This window comes from Orycteropus afer, unplaced genomic scaffold (genome assembly GCF_000298275.1).
Source record: "Orycteropus afer afer isolate SDZICR_OR568_19922 unplaced genomic scaffold, OryAfe1.0 scaffold00197, whole genome shotgun sequence".
Classification (NCBI taxonomy): domain Eukaryota; kingdom Metazoa; phylum Chordata; class Mammalia; order Tubulidentata; family Orycteropodidae; genus Orycteropus; species Orycteropus afer.
The window spans coordinates 3,499,202-3,521,150 of NW_006921784.1; the positions used below are offsets into that span (position 1 = coordinate 3,499,202).

Consider the following 21,949-nt stretch of genomic DNA (forward strand, 5'->3'; position numbering starts at 1 on the left):
TGCCTTTTTATGGCCAGTTTTAATCCAGTCATATGAAAATGGGGATCAAATGAAATCTCTATCATTTGATACAGGCTGAGCCCTGTCACTGGCTGGTTTGGACTGAGATGACCTGAGTGTTGGTGTCAGGGAGATGGACTGAGATGACTTGAGTGTTGGTGTTGGAAGGGCACAGAGAAACCTCCTTTGCACGTGCAGAGGTTTCAAAGGGCAGATGCCTCACACTGGCTACCTTCACGAACTCATCTCAGTTCCATCTCTGGACTACGTGTGGCCTTCTACATCTGCAAACTTGATGTTGCCAGCAAGGCCTGAGAGCCTCTGTCTCTTAGGAGCCAACTTTCATCGCCCTAGCTGATACAGAGTTGCATAAACTGGAATGCCAGTTTATCATGTACATTTTCTACCTGTAAGTAGACTGACATGCAAAACCAAATGACAACCAGAAAGATTTGGCATGGGCCCTGAACTAGGGAAGGCAGGAGGACAATCTAAGAGGTCTTCTCTGCCCTGGGTTACTTAAGGCCATGTGCACACCGCCTAGGGTGCCCTTCATCGAGCTGGTTTCTCGTCACGCTTCAGAACTCAACATCCCTTCCTCAGGGAAGCCTTCTCAGCTCCCGGTACAGGTCTCCCTGCTCCCCACTCTGCGTATTCATTCTCATGACATTCTGAATTGTTGTTTAAGACTGTTGTTTACGATTAAAAAATTGTGTAGAGTCTGTTGACTATCTTTCAGTTCTTTGAGAGCATGGAGTATGTTAGTCTTGTTCATCCCTCCAAGCCCAATCTCTAGCAGAGTGCTTGTAGATAGTGGACACTCAAACACTTGTGGGAGCGAGGGATGGTGGGAAGGAGAAGTGAACGAGATGGCCGCATGTCCACCACAGGAGCAGCCTTACCAGGGGGACTTCAAGAGCCTTTGCCAAGAGTTGTGGTATGTACGACATTTATACCTCCCAGGCCTTTGCCCTGTACAAAAACTCTCAAAAGCGAAGACAAGAGTAAATAAACAACAACAAAAAGACCCTTTGCCAAGCTTCCCTCTTCCTTTCACAGAGTCAAAAACGGGCGCTGCGAAAATCTGCCTGCCTTTTTGTGCTTCCACTGCTGGCCAGCCAGTCCCCTCTAACTTCCGCTTTGTGTATGTGCAATGCCTTCGCTAAGGCTACAGTCTAATCGCACTGGCCTGAGCACCCTGGTCTCTCCTGAAGCAGCTGTGTGTGCCCGTCTCATCTATGTTGTGCTCATCCAGCCCTTCAATCGCAGAGGGACGATATACTTACAAGTTCCCGTACTGACACGCTGTCAAGCACCTGCAACCACCCCCCCACCCCCTGGAGTTAAGGATGGGGATGTTGTGGGAAGCACCCCAGTCATCGGAGAAATAAGAAGAATGTGTGCATGTGGCTAACGCCTGTTCATATTTATAAAAACAGAAGCTAGGGATGACATTCTTACATGCATTGGTTATTGTCTCCAAACGTGATATTAATTTTGATAATTAAAAACAGAACGAGCGCTGGCCTGGGAGTCTGGGTGAGATCTAGACGCTTTGATGCTGGCATGCCGCTCACGTGGCTGTCAGCAACTCCTGTGTCAGCACTGGCTTCTGTTAAACGAGGGGTGGGACGAGATGACCGCTCCAGCCCCGTGCGATTTGGCGTCACACGGCCCGGCGATTATTTTTCATCTAAGAACCCCTCCCCGACTTCATAAGCACTGCAAAGAGCAGGCCGGCTGCTGGCAGGGACCAGCACAGGCTCAGGAGCCTGGGCTCAGCAACTCTCACGAGATCCTAGTGACACTTCAGGACTTCCATGTTGACAAAGGACATCATTTAGGGGCTAAGCAGACATCGCTGGGCCTGACGCAGCTCCTCTGAAAATGGATCTCCTCGACTCTTGGACTCTTGTCAACCGCTGGGTGCAGGACTGAGAGGCCTGGAAGATCTGCTTATGCTCCAAGAGACCCTCTGCCTCAGTTTCCCCAGAAGCAGGACATTGGCAGAAATTATGTCCTTTATGTAAAACAGTCAATCCTCATGATCAAATGTGCAGCGTTTTCATAAGCTTATACCTTTTGCAAAAGAAGTGTCCTTATTTAGTCTTGATTTTTGGGGGCTTTAACTTGCTTCATCTCAGCTCCCCAGTGCACAGATCTGTGACCATATCCTGCCACTCGTGCTAAATTAGTCTCCCAAATATGTGTTCAGCTTTAGTACAAACGAACTCATTATGACTCTGTTTATAACCCAAAGTAATCTCGATCCTAATTAACTGGTATGTGGAATTCAAAATCATGCTTACTTTGAAACAGCCTACGAACCTCCTTAGGGAAGGGGCATCTTGGATGAGGCCCTCCCTGTCTGAAGGGAAACTGCCTGAAAGCACAAAGACAGCCCACTATGGGGCTCGCACTTTAGAGACATGTATCTGTTCCATTGCAGGAACTGTGGATAGACTGATCACAAAAGTGTGCGCACTTTGAATGATTTCTCCTACTAGCTTGAAGAGGATGTTCCCAACCGCCCCCCCCCCCCCGGGAGCTGGTACCTGAAGATGGGCTTAGGAACGTGCACTACCTGGAGTAGTAAGACTCCACCCCCAGGGCCTCCCGGACGCTGGCGATGTGCTGCTCCAGGGCTGAGCTCGTGGTTGTTGGCAAGGCTGCACTGCTGCCGACCTGGAAGTCACCCGAGTTTTCCACCGTGTTCTCACCCAGATAGTGCTCATGAAACTTGAGGATTCCTGAAACAAGACAGGCACAGCCGATAGGACACACGGTTGGGGGGTGGGTACCAGTGGAGGGCAGGCGTGCCACCCCAAACCACATGCAGAATCCCGCAAACACCTTTTGGAAGCTTGGCCCGAATCCCTTTCACAGTTTTTACCATCAGGTTTGCTGTCTCAAACCGGAGGGCTCGGGATACAGCTATTGCTTTGGGGGCTATATCTAGAAGCTTCTGGAATTGTAGCTACTCTGTATATATTTCAAAACAGATGGTTCTCGGAGGTGCCAGCTAGGGAAAGCCTCCTTTCATGAACAGTGCAGGAGTATGCCAAGGTAGACTCTTGCAGATACGGAAATCATGAACACAAACATAATTAGCCAGCTGGAAATTGTGTCACTCAAAGACCTTTCATTTCAAAGAAAGGAAATCAAAACGAATATATGGTTTAAAGGCCAGATAAAGAACATTTCAAACCACTTTTAAATAAGACTAGTCAAAGATCATTACTGGATTAAAGGAGAAAAAATAGGATGGCTGGATGCAACGGAGGTGATCCACGGCGGTCTGCTGGCAATAAACACGGGACCTATTCTCAAATGGAAATGAGGTATGTCAGCCCTGGAAAATGCCAGTCCTCTGATTGGATTCGAGCCCCAGCCAAAGCTCTCCAGCCTCATTAAGAGCAAAGAACGGAAAGAGAAACAATGGGAGCCTCATTATACATAGATCATCATTACAGGGACTCGGATATACCACCTGTCATGTCCCCAAGACGTAACAACCACAGAGAGAAAGAGCTTGGTACCCCCAGTTATCAATCTTGTCCTCACGGATGTCTGTACCATCTCTGGGAGCTGTGAGACACAGGGATTCCACTGCGATGACCAAGTCCCCATGAAAAATCACCACTTGAAACCTTTAGCATAAAAGGGGGGCACCGAGACTATTCTTAGTGAGAGAGCCCCTGAAGAACGTGAAATGGAGGGGGAAAATGACTGTGGTGAATAAGTCAGAGACACAGAACGTAGGGTCGTGAGTGCTCAGAACCGAAGCAGCATCCAAGAGCTGACATTCATGTCAGTTCTCTGGCAGCTGAACTTTGTGAAATCCGCTTACAGATAGTCAAGATGCCTGGTCTTCCAATTCCCAATTATCAGCTCCACTTCCCCAGTCAATAAACTCTAATAGGAGCTGGTGTCTCTCCACCGTGGTGAAGCGATCAGCATTTCATTATACAAAAAAATATACGGCCCTCACAGCTAATTAGTGGGTCTGAATTTAGTGAAACTGTTACAGCCTGAACATTTAATGCTGATGTAATCAAAAAGGATTTTTACTTCTGAACTAGATTTATAACAGAACTGGTTAAAAGGGGGTTCTGTTAAAGGCAGAAATTTCTAGCATTAAGGTTTCACATAAATACTGTGATAGAATGGCCATTATCAACGTTGTCTCTTCCACTTTGCTGTGACAGAGGGTCACAATTATGAACTCATACCCAGAAAGAATTCGTTAGGACTTGCTGTCGGCACTTTATCAGCTAATGAACAACAGCTGCTTACAAACAGGGCCGCTCGAGAGATTAATCCTCCAGCTCTTAGTCGTCTTTGATAAAGGCTTCCACACTCACAGTGAGGTGCAGAGATTTCTGGGGGGACTGAGAAAGCGGGGCTGTCTTATTAATTGAATGCCCCGCTATGGAATTCCCACTGTGGCTGAGGTGCTACAGGAACCAGCGTCAGCTCTTTAGTCTGATCTACGATCCTGCGCCTCTCCCACCTCTATTCATTAGCCGTTCACAGGTCTGCTGTCTTAATTGCCCTGTTCCCACCGAGAGAGAGAGCTCACCTGCCCCGGGTGCCAGCAGCCAGCTGTACAGGTAGCCTGCGGCCAGGGAGTAATACAGCACTAGGCCCCTCTGGCCGTTAACCATTTCTAAGATCTGATCGATGGTGACCGGGGAGTAGGGGTCGGAGTCCTGTTGTCCTGTTTGTCGCTCCACCAGAAGGTCCGCAAATGCCCTTGTCCGTCCTCTCTCCGCCACGGCCAGGGCTTCATCATGATGGCCTAAGAGACACAGGGATAGACTGAGGGCCGCGGTGACCGTGCCCACTTGGGACAGCAGGGTCAGAGATCCCGAGAAACCTCACTGGGTCCTGGCCCCACTGTTCCCCATCCAGCTCCCCATCTCAGATGAGGGTGGTGTCCACTCTTATAAACCCCACATTTTCAGATTTAACAAGACTGAGTCTACACCCCACGAGCTATCAGGCCTTGGTTTTACCGTGGCCAGCACCACAAGAGAGCCCATGTGCCAGACAGCCCTCCTCCTGAGCCGGCCTGTCTGTTCCACGTCCCGGGCTGCTTCCTAACCTGACCTCTGACCCTCCACCTGACGCTGCAGTCTCTCAAGTTACTTCACTCCCTGCTCTCCTTCGCTTCTGATTCAGCGTGGACACACGAGAGCCACGTGGCCTGTCTCCTGGCCTTTCCGGTCCCTCTAGTGCAGCTCCTCTGTGTGTCGCACTGTCAGCCCACCCCACTCTGCACTCCCCCCAGGCACACCGTTTCCCCTGCCACTGACTGGCAAGTTTTTGCCTCAGCCTTTCAGTTCAGCTTTGCATCCCACTTCCTCCAAGAAACATGTTGGGAATCTGGTTTAAAAGCTGGTGCACAAACATGAAAGCACACACACAAAAATAAAAGCACAAGGTTTCAAGAGAGGATTGAGTATAAATGCCGAAGGAATGCAATGCAAAGGATTAATTCGTTTGCTGTGATGTGAATAGAAACATGGGAGAGATGCTAGACTAGGGTCAGAGCTGGTGGGTGGGGCTGCAGAGGCAAAGGCCAGGTGCTGCAGCTCTGCCAGCTTGTCAAGGCACCTGGCTTCCCTGCGGCTCGGAACCAGGAGACAGTGAGGATTTATCTGTGTGTATGCAGATACCTTCTTTTACTCTATTAAGTTATTAACTGTAACAGCAGGGACCATTTCTATGCACATTGGAAAATTGGCCCCAAAGTGCTAGACAGACTTAACACTGTGATTATAATAGATAATAAATTGTAATAAGCAATGAACATATTTAATAGGTACATTTTTCAAGGGGAGGCCTGAGTATTCCTATGTGTACGGAAAAGGACAGGTTACTGAACAGGCCTCGGCGTGCACCTTCAGAGACACTGTCAGTTCCAACGAGCACCTCCTCAAGCCAGGCTCTGGGTCGGGAACAATGGTCCCCAGTGGTAGGTCCATGAAGAGGCGGGTGTCGGGGCTAGAAGGGGGCGGCTGTGAGACTGGAGGCCTAGGGGAGGGAAGATGGATGCTGTGTTGGTGTGAGGGAGCACACAGAGAGCCCGCAGGCCCGGGACGGTTATCACAGACGATGGATGCCACCACCCAGAGGGCAGACCCTCTAGTAAACCCTAGCACGGGCAGATGTGTGGCTGAGGGACCAAAGAGGAGGCCAGGCATCTCCTTAGGTATTAGCCCTTCATCAGAGAGAGCTGATGGTCTCTGCTTCCCTCTCCCTGCCAGGTTCCCTCCCACCACTAACACCTGGCTTAAGCACCCTCGTCTCTGGGTCACCTTCTCTGTCTCCTGGGTCTGCCTGGCCAGCTGCTTTGCTCCACAGCATCTGAGTGTACTCTACCCTCATACCAGGAACACTGTGCTGCACTTAATTGATCTCACTGACTGAACCATGTGTCTCAAAAGGCTGAGTCTCCCGAGGTCAGGAAGCAGGTCTTCCTGAATTTGCATCCCCAGGGTCAGCATTCGGCACACAGTAGGTGCTCTAGAGATGTCTGGTGAACACGTGAGTGAGTGTTCAATGACTGGACTGTGGTTGTGGCTTCTCAGTCTGTTGTAATGACCCAACTCATCACAGCAACCACTGAATGACTCAAGACACCCGTGCGCACATGTACACACAAGCTGGGGACCCAGCGGCTCTCACCGAGGCTGACCAGCACCCGCTGCAAGGCCTGGTAGGAGGAGGTCTGCAGGTCGAAGAGGGAAAGTTTGTAGTCCGTGCTCAGCTGTGCCTCGTGCCGGATTGTTTCAAACAAGGCTGATGCCCTGTAGAGCTGCAAGCAGGGGACAACACAGTCACCCGTTACTCACCAACCAACGTCCAGCCGCTTACAGACTAGAGACAACTTTTGCTCACAACCTAAAGACTCTTTAGCACAACCTAAAGACTCTTCACAAAGGTTTGAAAGGGTTAATCTTTCTTTCCAGGTAGGTCCACGTGGATCCGACAAGATGCAACCCTACAAATTACAGTTTATGTAATCTTTTTAACAGATATGGGGATCTAAAAGACAGAAGTTATAGGTGTATGGTTTTTGGGGAAAAAAATCAGCTATTGATCCCACTGAGTGCTAATTTTGACTGGACCGAAAAAGCCATCAAATGACCATTAGTCACCAGCCCAAGCCTCACTCCACTGAGGATTAGAGTGGGAAATGGTGTGGTGGAGGCTTCTGGAATGGGTGAGGCCACGGGGAAAGGAGACAGGCAGCTTGGTGCTGTGGAGCCGACTCAAACATGCACGTCCCCCGCTGTGCACTGCAGTCAGTCCCTCAGTGGAAATGTTCCACAGGAGCCCTGGCCACACGAGAAACTGTTGGCCACAGACAGCTTGGGCCTGGACGCCAGCCATTCAGATGGACACACTACCTGGCAGTGATAACTGGCTTCTCCATCAGTGAGCATGCCAGACCCTGCTGACTGAGAGTTCCAAGTCTAACATTATGGAGATTAAAAACAATGGAATGCTGAGACTAAGAGACTTAGACTCAAAAATAAACAAACAAACAAACAAACTCAAACTCACTGCTGTCAAGTCTTTTCTGACTCATAGAGACCCCTCCTTGGGTTTCTGAGGCAGTATCTCTATGAAAGTAGATTGCCCAGCCTTCCTTCCAAGGAGTGGCTGCCTGGTGGGTTTGGACTGCCAGCCTGCTGGTTAGCAGTCATATGCTTTAGGCACTCAAGAGCTCCCAAGAGACTTAGACTAGAAGCAGAGAATCTCCTCCGAGCCCTGCCATGAATTTGCTGTGTGGCTTTTGGCAAGATTCGGAGCCTCAGTGTCTGTGTGTCTAAGAAGGAGATGGTCAGCATTCTCCTTCACAGGGTTCTTCTGTTGAGGAATACATTCAGTGCATGAAAGCACTTTGAAACTGTTAATCACCATCCTAATACAACCAGGAAATTAGAGGATTCATTTCTCAAATTGCCTTTAATGGCTTACAAAGTACAGTAAGCTACTGTACCTTTCCAGCATGCCATGGCACAAATTCAGTCATCACGTGTCCTGACTTCTGAGCCAGGAGACGGCCATTGATGGACGTCTCCCTGGCCACCCCACCTTCCCTACCACAATGTTCTCTGCAGTAATTTTTCTCACCCTGACTAAATGGATGAGAGGGTAATTTCAGATGTAGCCATCCCAGAGCTCCCCCACCCTCCCAGAGCGAGCCGGAATGCTAGGTATCTTTTCTAATCTCCACAGCCAGCATGGTAATGGACTTCCGCTATCGAAGCATAGGCAGGAAAGTGAGCGTAGTAGGAGAAGGAACCAGAGAAGGAGGGAGGGAGGCGGAGAGTGAGGAAGAGAAGGACAGACGTGGGAGGTGTACCTATCAATTTAAGTAGAAATCTACAAGGACATTAAATGCAATAATTATGAACTCTTGGCATCTGACTGCTAACCAGAAGGCTGGTGGTTCAAACCAACCAGCCACTCCACGGAAGGAAGACTGGGCAATCTACTTCCATAGAGATACTACCTCAGAAACCCAAGGAGGGGTCACTATGAGTCAGATCCAACTCGATGGCAGTGAGTTTGGTTTTTGAGTTTTGGATTATTTACTCCCATTATGTAACGTATGCTATTTCATATTAAGGTTTAATAAGCAACAGCGGCACATAACACAAGAATTCCAAAGAAATTACTAAGAAATCTATCACACAAGAGATCAACAATCTTTCCCTTAATGGTTCAACACCTCTGGGCTGGCCCTGGCTGGAAAGCCTGTCCAGCGGCCCAAGGGTGGAGGGTGACACCCTCTGGCAAACGTCATCCCCACTAAGAGAGTAACCCCAAGTGCTCCCTTACTTCTGGAAAACAACATGCATTGGGTTAGGGCTTCCCGTGCTCACCTGGTGCTGGGCCTCCTCCAGATTCCCACTAGCCCAGAGGGACAGGCCGAGCCCGTGGCGGATTTTGGCCTCATCTTCTCTTCGGCCCAGTTGTTCAGCCAGCCTTAGACCTGAAACCAGACAGAGAAATTTGAAGGGAAGGCAGGAGACAGAGAATTCCACTGAGCCGAGGAGGCCTGGAGGGCCATAAAGAATGTCTGTGACATGGCCAGACAAAACGCAGTATGAGAGCTGAGTCAGCCCAGGCAAAGGAAGCTTTCTGTTCCATTTCTCTGTGGGGCCCAACCTTTCCAGGCCACTCCAAGTTGCCCCAGGGAGCGCTTGGCGGTGGCCACCAGCAGGAGACAGCATTGCAGGGCAGGCAGAAACAAAGGGAACCTCCTCTGGCCACTCTCCCCTCCTGGAAACCCTTAGCTTTGCAAATGAAAACTCCTGGCTTATCAATTCATCAAACCCGATTCTCTGGCTGGCAAAATCTTTTCCTGACAGTTTCACAGTCAAGCGCAGACCCCAAGATGACAGTAAAACCCATGAAAGCCAGAACTTGTGTAAGGTGGAAACCTGTCAGAGAGAGAAAACCCAAGTGTTTTCCACTAAAATGAACGAGAGTGAGAAGCAGCAAGAGGACTGTTACATCGGGGGATTGCAATTAGTGTCATGAGACCAACCGTGTCCAAATTGTCAAAGGGAAACCAACTTGCTCTGTCAACTTTCATTCAAATGAGAGGTTCTAAAACATCAAATGGGAGCTCTGCTGGCATAATGCCTGAGGCACTTGACTGCTAGCCAGAATGCTGGTGGTTCAAACCCACCGGCTACTCCTCGGAAGGAAGATGGCGCAATCTACTTCTGTAGTGATACTGCCTCGGAAACCCGAGGAGGGGTCGCTATGAGTTGGGTCCGACTCCATGGCACACAACACCAACAAAATATCCAATGAGTGACAGAAGAGACTGTTGTGTCCTGTCTGAGGAGGAAAACTGGCGAGACCTGGAAAAACAAGGCCCTCCCACGTGCCAGCTCTCACGGGTTCCGTTGTACTTTCCCCCCTCACATGTGCACGGCATCCAATCGGTGGTGGGAGGCGTGCCCGACGGCTTCCGGAAAGCAGATCCCATGCTGCCTGGCCCTGCCTTCAGAGGGAGGCTACTGGCGCGGCTCAGGCCTTTAAGTGCTTTTCCTTTAAGTTGGAAATTTCAGTGTGCCTCTGTGAGGCTGCAAAGCAAGTGCTGTTATGAGTGGAAAGGCTTACGTGAGACTGGCCTCATTCTAATGGCCTTCAGACAGGCACCTGCCACTGGGGTCACTTTCCCACAGCTGGCTTCTGGATTTCAGGACACTAGCCCCCTCTGGGGTTTTGTGGGAGCCAATCTGAGGGCAGCCATTTAACTGCACCGGCACTACGCAGCTCTCAGCATCCCTTCCCTTCATTATCTTCCTCGCTGCACGTAAGAGTGAGCTTGTGCAGAAGGGGAGCAGGTGTGCTCCCGGGCCACAACTGAACACACACAAAGGCCTTCTGATCTCGCTCACGGTGGACGGGACCTTGCCCCTGAGCACGTCGGGCCTGCGTAATTTCAGACTCTGGAAAAGGGACTGAGTCCATCGAGAAGTTAACAAAAGCGGTACTCGGGCTGTAGCTCATAACATTAGGCTTTTTAAAAACGTACATAACTGGGAAAACTTAGAGATGGCATTTTAATTTTAAATCATGTCACTGGGTAACAAAAATAATACTTGCAAATTATTCACATCCTCAAATAGCTCCCAGAAAAGGAGCCCACGTGGAAGAACATGGCTCTTGGGGAAAACCCAGGCGGGGACTGGTTGTCTGAACCTTCAGTAAGCTAGCCACAGTGATTCTCCGGAACAGATACCCTGCTGGTTTGGGGTACGTTTGTCAGAGGAAAACTGGGTGAGGTGAGTCCCCTGGGATGTCCACTCTGTGTGAGCAGATACTTGGCTTTGCTCCCTGCCATCTTTTCACACTCAGGACACTCCCCGGCCCACAGTCAGGGGTTCAACAACCAACAGTTAAAAGCCCACCAGACAGACATGGTATCTGCCCTGTCCCAGCTTCTATGCACTTCCGCCTCTCAGGGATCTACTGCACCCTGCTGCTCTCCTGGAACCTGTTTTGCCAGGAACTGGCTGTATGTGGTGGTTGTCAGTTGCCATGGAGTCAATCCTGACTCACAGTACCCCATGTGTACAGAGTGGAGCTGCTTCATAGGGTTGTCAAGGTGTGACCCTTCAGCTCACCAGCCCTTTCTTCCGAGGCACTCTAGGAAGGTTCGAACTGCCAACCTTTCGGCTAGTCGTCCAGTGCTCAACCATTTGTGTCACCCAGGGACTCCTCTCTTCATTTGCAAAAAGAGAGAAAGCTGAATAAGACCAATGGTTTTAACCAGGGGTGTCCATCTGAATCACCTATTGCACCTGTTCCAAAGACTCAGCCCAGGCCCCACCCATAAGACTCGGTGAGACTCCGTGGCACAGGGCGGGGCCTGTGCTGGTAACGCAGGCCCATCCGAAAGCTGGGAGAGACAGCACTGGGTGGCTTCTGACAGGTTACAAGTGGTCGCAGATCCAACTCAGGGCACTGGGAAGAGGCTGGCCAGATGTCCTGCGCCTACCCCAGCTCCAGGACCCTGAGAAAAGCAAGCTGGCTTGCATGGCCCAGGAGGGAGGCAGCCGCCACATACTTCCTAGTGGAGTCAATCCACATGTCAGGCCCGTGGCAATACTACAGTAAGTCAGATTTTAGATGGCTGCAAGACTCCAAAGAATGAGAAGCAATTAAAATGGACTCCACAGAGTTTTCCACTAATGTAGAATGATGTTCCAATGTCTCAAGCAAAAGCAACTGCTTCCTGGAAAGAGGATTTCAGGGACTACAGAGGAATGCAGCTGAGAGGCTGTCCTATGCTGGGCTTGAGTTTAATGGTTTTCACCATGTCAACGGCAAATCACCCTGACCCTCTTGAAATTTACCACAGTCAAGTTGCAGGAAACTGGAAGCCAGCATTCATATGTGATGCATTGAGGTAGAGCCTGGTCAAACAGCAGGAGCCAGATGAGGTCTGGAAGTGGCTTCCGGCCTCAGTAACATCTCAGCCTGCAGGCCAGCCATCCTTGGCTTGTGCTAAGGAAACAATGACCCACCAGTTCCTCACCCACTCTCTGCTTTGCTTCCTGCTTTTCTGCCCACTGCTTCTCATCAGGGGCTCAGGGGTAGTAAGGGATACAACTGCCCCGCCCCGTTCTGTTCTGTTGAGGTCAGGGCCCTGCGTGGCTCCTGGGGTCAGAAAGCCCAGGCTGAGCCCCACTCCACCACCGACTGACTGCATGGCTATGGACAATCTCTGTATTTCAGTTGGTTGAGCTGTAAAATGGGGACAAAAAAAATTACCTCTCAAGGTTACTGTGAGAAGTATGTTGGACTGAATCAACTCTATCTGAAAAGCTCTTTAGGAAGCATGAGAGTTTTTGCCTGGTACAGCCCCATTTCCTCTCACGGGTGAGCTGAGAGGCAGCCTCCGTGCGTCTTCCCTTCCGGTGTGTGAGGAGCCAATGGGCCCACCTGAGTGGAAGCGCTTTCAGGGGCAGAAGGCCACACACACACATAAAGTGGGGGCTGAACGCATTGCTGTGGGGACTTCCAGGAGAGGAAGTTTCAAAGGACTTGCTTGCACCCAGCAGCAGCTCCTGGGTCCTCCAGGGACAAGATGCCCCATGGCACCAATGGAAGCACTGTGGGCCATCGAGCGGGAGGAGGAAGCCGGCTGTACTGCTTGAGTGACCCTCAGACTAAGGCCTCCGGAGGACACCTCTGCTGCCCTTCAGAACTGCCTTTTACAGAGCAGTGACCGTTCAGGGATCGTCGAGCGGGATACCTGGCCCTAGAGCAGATGGGCATTTTCTGACTGGGACCCTGAAATCTTTCAAGATTAGCTCTTCCTTGCTTCATTTGTTGGAGAATGTATTGTTCACCCAGCAGGGGGCTGGGAAAAGGAGGTACGTATCAGTTTCTTGTGCAGCTGGCTACCAGAAGACACCATCACGGAGACAGTAGGCCAGCCTGGGTCCAGCGAGAGCTGGGTAAGGCATTCTAGACTATGAAACACCTTAGCACGAGCAGGGGACCCCTGTAGGGGCACCATGGCTTTGGAGTTGAACTTCTGATGTGGTCTCAGAGGTACGCCTCAGTTCAACTCACACTTGCATGCTCCCCTCGGAGTGGACCTGAACCCAACCTTGAGAAGCCTAACGGCCCACCACCACCACAGGCATTGTGACCTACCTTCCTGTAAGTACATGACGGCCTGGGAATAGTTCTGCAAGGCATGATGGGTCCTCCCAAGGCTGCTGTACGAGACCGTCTTAGCCACTAAGTCATTCATCTGGGCAGCGACGCTCAGGTGCTGCTCCTGATAGACCACGGCCCTCTCAAAGGTGCCCAGCGATTCGTACGTCAGGCCCAGGTTCCCGTAGGCTCGGCCCTGGCACGTGGGGTTGTTAGTTTCCTCGGCAATCTGCAGGTCGAGTTGGTGGTACTGGAGGGCTGTGTCATACTCTCCCATCTGCTGGTAAACGCCCCCCAAGCCACAGGCTGCATCACTCTCCAGGGCTCGGTCTTTCATCTCTCTGGCAATGTTCAGCTGGCGTTCCAGGCAGGAGATGGCTTGTTCGTAATTCCCTAATTGGCTGTGCAGACTGCCCAGCTCTCCATAGGCCTGGGCTTTATTGAAGGCCTCCCCGAGCTCATGGGCGACCACGAGCCTCTTCTCGAAGCACACAAGGGCTTGCTGCAAGCTCCCCATTGCCCTGTGGGGAGGTAGACAGAGAAGCAATGATATTATTTCGTGCAGGTGCAGACATGCTAAAGCCCCTGAGAAAATGAAAAGCATTTGTCACTGTCACTTACTATAGAAGCTCTTAACTCCTCTTCTAGCTAAAATCTATCATGTGCCCTTAGAGTGAGATGCAGGGGGATTTCATAATCTGGAAAGCAATTCAAAAGGCATCCCTTAGTGACCTTCCCAGAAGCTTGGGAGTCAGTGGGATCTACACCCCCGAGGAAACATAAAATATATTAACAGGCACAATGATAGCAAGTGAGCTGTTTGGTTCTTTGGGCCTCCCAATTTCCACTACCGCTTAGATGATTTTTTTTTGAAATCGTTTTACAATGACTGTAAATCTTTCAGCCTGTGCTTCTCCGAGCACTCTGTGGGTGATGATTTAGTTTGGCCCCTGCCCTGCCTCCACTCCTGGAGCCCTCATCCCCTTCCTGTCTGGCGAGGCCGTATATCCTGCAGACACAGACACCTTCTTGGGTTCCCTGCACTCAGGAGAAAAGCATCCCCCCTTGGCTAATAGTGTGTCTTTCCCTGCTGCTAAGAGAGAAAACGGTAAGACTGGGAAGAGCGTGTGTTCTGGTGGCAGACCAAACGAGGGTGTGGGGCACATGAAGGCCTTTCCCTGAGCCTCAGTTCCTGGGTGATACATCCCACGCCCATAGCAGAGACAGTGGGTGCATGATAACACAAAAACTCAATTCTGACTCATAGTGACCCCTCCTTGGGTTTCTGTGACAGTATTTCTACAGAAGTCGATTGCCCAGTCTTCCTTCTGAGGAGTGGCTGGTGGGTTTGAACCACCAGCCTTCTGGTTAGCAGTCAAATGTCTTAGGCACTACGCCACCAGAGCTCCCCACACAGGAGCACTATAAATACTACATGCAATGGCTATGCAAGGTGCCCAGCACATGCTTATTCACACCCCTCATTATCCGATGGTTTTTCCTAGAAACACACAATATGGTCCAAGTGACTGGTGGGTACAAACGTTGCATTAATAAACAAGTTCATGTAATATGGAAAACATGCAGGAAAGATCAGTTTAATCAATCCAGGCACCTTTCCTAGTCTTTCTATCTCTTTTATCCTGCCCATTATGATGCAGTCAGAAGGCATTGCATTTGGAGTCAGAGGGCCCTGGGTTTGACTCCTAGTTGTCCCAGTTAAGCTGTGCCATCTTGGGGCATTAAACCAACCTCCTTGGGCCTCAGTTTTATCTTCCATAACATAAGGGTAATAATAACCCAACTAAACTCACTGCCATTGAGTTGATTCTGACTCATAGCAACTCCCACAGGGTTTCCAAGACTGTAAATCTTTACAGAAGCACACTGCCTCATCTTTCTTCTATAGAGTGGCTGGTGGTTTAGAACCACCAACCTTTTGGTTAGCAGCCAAATGTCTTAACCACTACACCACCAGAGTTCCTTAAGCATAACAATACCACACACTTAATTCACAGAATTGTTGGAAGGCTCAAATGAGATGATGTGCATGAAAATGTTTTGCAGTCAATGAACCCCCAGGCAGACACGAAGTTGCTCTTACTGTCACCACTGCTCTTTTTGCAATTTTATCAACCATATTGCCCACTGTCATTTTTACCTGTGTCCATTTCCTAGGCCCCGGTAAGCCTTGGCTTGGTCTTGCATGCGATTCAGACTCTGAGCAACTGATAAATACTGCTCATAGTATTTGATAGCTTCCTCATAGTCCCCCAGGGCCTCATAGCAATCCCCCAGGTTGCCGTAGGCCCGGCCCCTGTCCAGCACAGACTCATTGCCACTGAGCTGCTGCAGCATGGCCAACTGCTGTTCGAAGTAGCCAATGGCTTCTTCCATCACATTCATGTTCATCTTGGTGATGCCCATGTTGCCATAGACCTGGGCTTCTAGACTTGGATCCTTCAGCTTCTGCCCGAGGTCCAGCTGCTCTTCATAACACTTGAAGGCCATTGTGTACTTCCCCAGGGCCATGTAGACAGCAGCCAGGTGCCCATGAGCTCTGCACTCCCCTGGCAAGTCACTCAGCTCCTGATAGACCTCCAGTTCCTGTGTGTGATAGCCCAAGGCCTTGTCATACTTCTGGACCATTCGGTAAGCAGTGCCCAGGGCCGCATATGCACTGGCCTCCAGCCTCCTGTCTTTCACGTGGTGAGCCAGGCCCAGCTGCTGCTCATAGAATTTTATTGCACCATTGATATCTTTTTTACAGATGAATATATCGCCCAGGTTCCCCAGGGCTCGAAATTTCGCCTGGGAATTATTCAGGGATTGGGCCAGGGACAGTAGGTATTTCTGACACTCCTCAGCTTTGCTGAAATTCAGTAGAGCCTTGAACGCTAGGCCCAAGTTGCAGTAGGCTTTTGCTTGGCTCAATTTGTCGTGAAGGTCTTTGGCCAGGGCCAGATCCTGCTCGTAGTACTTCACGGCCTCCTGGTAGTTCCCAAGGCAATAGTGGGCGTAGCCAAGATTGTGGCAGACCTTGCCCTCTCCTTCCATGTCCTGAAGGTCAGGAGCGAGCCGGAGGTACTGTTCATAATAGGGCGCGGCCTGGATGTACTCTCCCCTAGAGCAGTGGAAGTTGCCCAGGTTGCTGAGGGCCCGCGCTTCGCTCTGGATGTCTCGCAGCTCACGGGCAATGTTCAGGTGGTTCTGGTAGTGCTGCAGGGCCCGATCGTGGGCGCCCAGGGCCTGGTAGGCCACGGCAAGGTTGCCATGGGTGGAGGCCTGGGAGGCGCGGTCGTTCACTTCCATGGAGATCTGCAGCTCCTGCCGGTGGTACTTGACCGCCTGGTCGTACATGCCCAGGGCATTGTAGGCATTGCCCATGTTCCCGTAGGCCCGGCCCTGGGCGGCATAGTCACTCAGCTCCTGGGCGACGCTCAGGTGGGTCTTGTGGAGTTTCAGGGCGGTGTCGTAATCCCCCTTCATCTGGTGTATTATTCCTGAAGAAGAAAATAAAAGAGCAGGGAGAGGTTGGAATAACTCATTAGGACATTTTCATTTGCAACTCAATTTATACTAAAAGACGACTCAGATGAATTAAAGAATTTAAAATAACAGAAGGTAGAATTAAATATTTATCAGCTCTTCAAAGAGAAGACAGCTTCCTCTGCCTTGAAGCAACAGAAAAAAAAAAACCCTGGCAGATTTGATTACTGAAATAAAAATCTTTGTGTTACAAATACATATCTCAAATTAAAAGGCAGACACGACGCTGGGAAATATATGAAACATGGATGAAAAAGTTCAGTAGCTGTTGTATGTAAAGATTTCACTCAGCTTGCTTCAAAACAATCAAGAGCCCAGTGGACTAACACAGGCCAAGAAGGGGAGGTAGAAGCAGGCAACTTCCATCCAAAGAAACACAAAGAGGAACCACAGGGGAAAATGCTCATCTCTTCTAATAATCAAAGGCATGGAAAATAAAGCAACCCTGAAGTACCACTGAACTTCTACTAATTCAGCAAACAAACGCAAATGGCCCCCTGTATGAGGAGACTGAACTGAAATTGGTAAACACACGGACCCTTGGGGACAATAACTGGGACAACCTGTCCAGAAGCAGCAGGATAAGAACAACAAACATGGTCAAGACTGACCTGTAGTCCTCCATGTGGGAACACACCCTGAGCAGCTGTCAGCAGACACGCAAGCTACATGCGTGACAATCTTATGGCAGGGCACAGATTACCGGAAAATCTTCAATGCCAAACACCAGGGGACTGTACAAGTAAATTCTGGTACATCTACTCAACCGAGGATTATGCAGTCATTAAAAATATAATTATGAAGTCTATGGTGAAACACGGAGACAATATTAACTGGAAATAGCAGAAGACGACACTGCAGAAGATGACAACATCAACATCAACCTGTGTACACAGACAAGACTTGAGGGAAGCAGGTGGAAATAGAAAATAGTTGTCTTGGTAGGTGATGAGATCTGGATGATCTTTGCTTTAAATTTTCTTTTCATTTTGTGATACGATCAACAGTAAGAGCACTTTCAACAATCCTAATAAACCATGCTAGAGCTGCTAAGTTGAGCTACTGCTGTTAGAAGCAGTTCAAGATTCAAGTGAGGGATAGCATAAAAGTAACCTGGAAGGTAGCATTAAGACAAGCCTGGCTGACCCTAGGTTGGGGCTGGAACTGGGAAGACAGAGGGAATCTAGTTTGCAAATACAGATCGCCTTGCCCTTGGCTTTGAACACATATTCACATGCATGCATCAGCCTGTGAGCTTTGTGATGGTGACCAAAATCTACAAAAATACACATAATGAAAATATCAACATGGGTTGTTAAAATGTCTGAACTGAAAATGCAGGTATCTCAAAAGAAAACTAAACTAAAGAGCCCTAGAGTTGTAATGGTTAAGTGCTGAGCTGCTAACCGAAAGGTTGGTAGAGGGAATCCCCCAGGAGCTCTACAGGGGAAAGATTACAGCCTAGGAAACTCTATCGGGCAGTATGACCCCATAGGGTTACTATGAGTCAGAATCAACTCAGTAGCAAACAACAACAGTCTCAATCCCTGGGAATATTACTTCTCTTACTGTATCAACATTCAAAAGTATTTCTAGTAATTTTTAAACCAAGTGTATGTGTTCCTCATAGAAAAATATATGAAATATGGATCAGCAAAAAGAAACTGTAATTCTACCACCCAAAGACAACTACTGTTAACAGTTAAATTTTTATGCAGTATACATATGTATAAATGTAAATGTGTCTATACACACATCCTACTGTTCTTATTAAAATGTCTTCTTAAAACCTCATTAAAAACAACAACAATCTCTCAAAATCTAGCCTCATTCATTCCCTTTCTCACTCATCAAACATTAACTGTGCATTTTTCATGTAGGTATTGTAGGGTGAAGCACGGGGCTTAATCAAAAGATTGGCAGTGCCTAGAGGCACGTTGGAGGAGAGGCCTGGCAATCTGCTTCTGAAAGGTCACAACTTGAAAACCCTGTGGGGATCAGTTCTACTCTGCACACATGGGGTCACTGTGAGTCTAAATCAATGGCAACTGATAACAGGAAGTCCTGTGGTGGGCAGCACAAGGGTTAGAGAGAGAAACTTAACAGTAGTCTCCTCAAAGAGCCCACTAGGTCATACAGGAGGCAGTCATGAAACAAACAATATGACCACATGGAATAAACACTGATGTGGGCAGCAGGGTGGGGGTGCTGAGGTGGCTTTGCTGGTTCTGACGTCTTCCACATCTAGCTCCAAAGGTCTGCCAAGTCACAGGGCTTGTGCCTGGTCACTGGACTCAGCCTTCCATTTCACGTTAACTGGATTTAGGATGGAGCCTTGATGGAGCTTTGATTAAGTGCTCAGCTGCTAACCAAAAGGTCAGCAGTTCAAACCCACCAGCTTCTCTGTGGGAGAAAGATGTCGTAGTATGGTTCCATAGAGATTTACAGCCTTAGAAACTCTTTGGAGAAGTTCTGCTCTGTCCTGTAGGGTTGCTATGTGTCAGATTCTACTCAGTGGCAATGGGTTTGGTTTTTTGGGGTTTAGCCTTCAGGTATGGGATAAATCATTTACCCTCTTTTAGCTCATCTATAGGAGCTCTTGTAGCGTAGTGCCTAAGGCATTGACTGCTAACCAGAAGGCTGGCGGTTCAAACCCACCAGCCACTCCTCAGAAGGAAGGTTGGGCAATCTCCTTCCGCAGTGATACCGCCTCGGAAACCCAAGGAGGGGTTGCTATGAGTTGGGTCCGACTCGATGGCACATAACAACAACAACAACAGCTCATCTATAAGATGAGGAAAATAATAATCACAGTATCAACCTTAGAGGGTGGTAATGAGCATCAAATTAAATAATGTATGTGCAAGTACATTATAAACCCAACCAAAAACCCAAACCCACTGCCATCGAGTCGATTCCAACTCATAGCAACCCCCATTGGGTTTCTGAGACGGTAAATCTTTACAGAGTAGATTGCCCCATCTTCTGTCCATGGAGCAGCTGGCGGGTTTGAATCACCAACCTTCTAGTTAGCTGTCAAATGCCTTAGGCACTACACCACCAGAACTCCTTACATTATAAATGGTAACATGGAATTCAAGTACAGGTATACTTTGTTTTATTGTGCTTCACTTTACTGTGCTTCACAGATACTGTGTTTTTTTTTTTTGTTTGTTTTGTTTTTTTTACAAATTAAAGGTTTGTGGCAACCCTGGGTTGAGCAAGTCTATCAACACCATTTCCCAACAGCATGTGCTCATTTCCTGTTTTTGTGTCACATTTTGGTAATTCTCACAGTATTTCAAACTTATTCATAATGCTATTGCACAGTTAACAGACTAGTGTAAACATAGCTTTTATATGCATTGGGAAACAAAAAATTTGTCTCACTTGTATTATTGCAATATTCTATTTATTGCAGTGGTTTGGAACTGAACCTGCAATGTTGCCGAGGTACATCTGTATTAGTTACTGAAATTATCCCATCCATGTCCCCAGCAAAAGGAATTCCTGAGGTGGGAGAAGTTAAACTAATTTTTCTATGTATATTTCTTGCATGAGTAAAATATTTCACAATTTAAAAATAAATACATCATGGTATGTTTCATATAATGTAGTAACATGGTGTCATTAAAAATGGTGAGTACAAGTTTATTTATTAACACTTGGTAGAAGTTTACAATATATTGTTAAGGGGATATATGGTTAAAAACGAATACATTTGAATAAAAATAGGATGTGTGTATGCACACATGATTACATTTATACATACTCATACTGCATAAAAGTTTATTTAACTATTAACAGTAGTTGTCTTTGGGTGGTAGAATTACAGCTTCTTTTTGCTGATCTGTATTTTATATTTTTTTCTATGATGAACACATACTCTTGGTTTAAAAATTAATAAAAGTATTTTTGAACTTTGATACAATTAGAGAAATAACATTCTTGGGAGTCTGGTCACTCCCCCAAGGTTAGATATGTCACTGGTAATCCAAGAGTCAGCTCAAAGAATTGGAGTTTTTCAGAACTCAGGGTTAGAAACTCTTGTCAGTTTGTCATGCTGTGGTGGCTTGCATGTTGCTATGGTGTTGGAAATTATGTCACCAATATATCAAATACCAGCAGGGTTACCCACAGTGTACAGACTTCAGCAGAGCTTCCATACTGACACAGACTAGGAAGGGAGGTCTGGTGGTCTACTTCCAACAATTGGCCAAGGGAAACCATATAGATCATTACAGAGCACCATTTGACTTGTTTGCTATGGATGTATCATCAGAAGGGATCAACTGCTAGAGAAGGACATCATGTTTGCTAAAACAGAGGGCCAATGAGGGCTTGGAGACCCTCAGTGTGATAGATCGTCCCAATAGCTGTAGTGATGGACTCCAACATGCTGGTGATTGTGAGGGTGATGCAGGCTCGAGCACTGTTGCATCTGTTGTACATAAGGTCGCCATGAGTTGGAGACGACCCTACGGCAGCTAACCATCTCTACCACCGCAAACCTCCTTTAGTTTCTGCATTGGTGTATTCTAGATCTTACAAAGAAGTGAGATCATCCAAGATTTGTCCTGTGACTGACTTATGTCACACAGCATAATATTTTCAAAGTTCATCCATGTTGTATCATGTATCAGAACTTCATCTTTCTTTATGGCCAAACTTATCCCACTGTTATGTTTCTACCATGTTTTGTTCATCCATTCATCCACTGACGGGCAGTTGAGTTGTTTGGCTATTGTGAGTAATGAACATCAGCAATGTTACCCTGCAATGAACATCGTTGTACACATAGCTGTTTGAGTTCCTGCTTTCAACTCTTTTGTGTGTATATCTAGGTGTGATACTGCTAGGTCATACAGTAACTCTATGCTTAACTTTTTGAGGAAGGACAAAACTGTTTCTCATAGCAGATGTACCATTTATATTCCCACTGGCAATGCATGAAGGTTCCAAACATTTCCCCACATCCTCACCAACTGCCAAAGGGGCAAGAAGGCTGCATCTTCTGACCTCCTCTAACCACACAAGAGGAAGAAAGAATCACCATCAGTAGCCCAAGGCCTATTCCTGTGAGGCCAGACATGCTGCCTCTCTCCAGCCCTTTCACCACCCCTGACACCAACCTTTCCTCCACAGTACCCACCACCTTTTGCTGGGTTTGATAATTCACTGCAGTGGCCAC

The 21,949-nt window shown here is 48.3% G+C and overlaps 1 protein-coding gene across 1 annotated transcript in view; it reads right to left on the reverse strand.

Annotated features, from left to right (window-relative positions):
* The window catches only part of TTC28 (tetratricopeptide repeat domain 28), an 842,258-nt gene that overhangs the window by 113,230 nt on the left and 707,079 nt on the right, over positions 1-21,949 (reverse strand). The window contains exons 7-12 of the mRNA XM_007947946.2: positions 15,371-16,712; positions 13,207-13,730; positions 8,904-9,013; positions 6,694-6,823; positions 4,583-4,801; positions 2,585-2,750 (exon numbers count right to left, since the gene is read on the reverse strand). Coding sequence (XP_007946137.2) covers positions 2,585-2,750; positions 4,583-4,801; positions 6,694-6,823; positions 8,904-9,013; positions 13,207-13,730; positions 15,371-16,712 — 2,491 coding nt within the window. The remainder of the gene's footprint in view (positions 1-2,584; positions 2,751-4,582; positions 4,802-6,693; positions 6,824-8,903; positions 9,014-13,206; positions 13,731-15,370; positions 16,713-21,949) is intronic.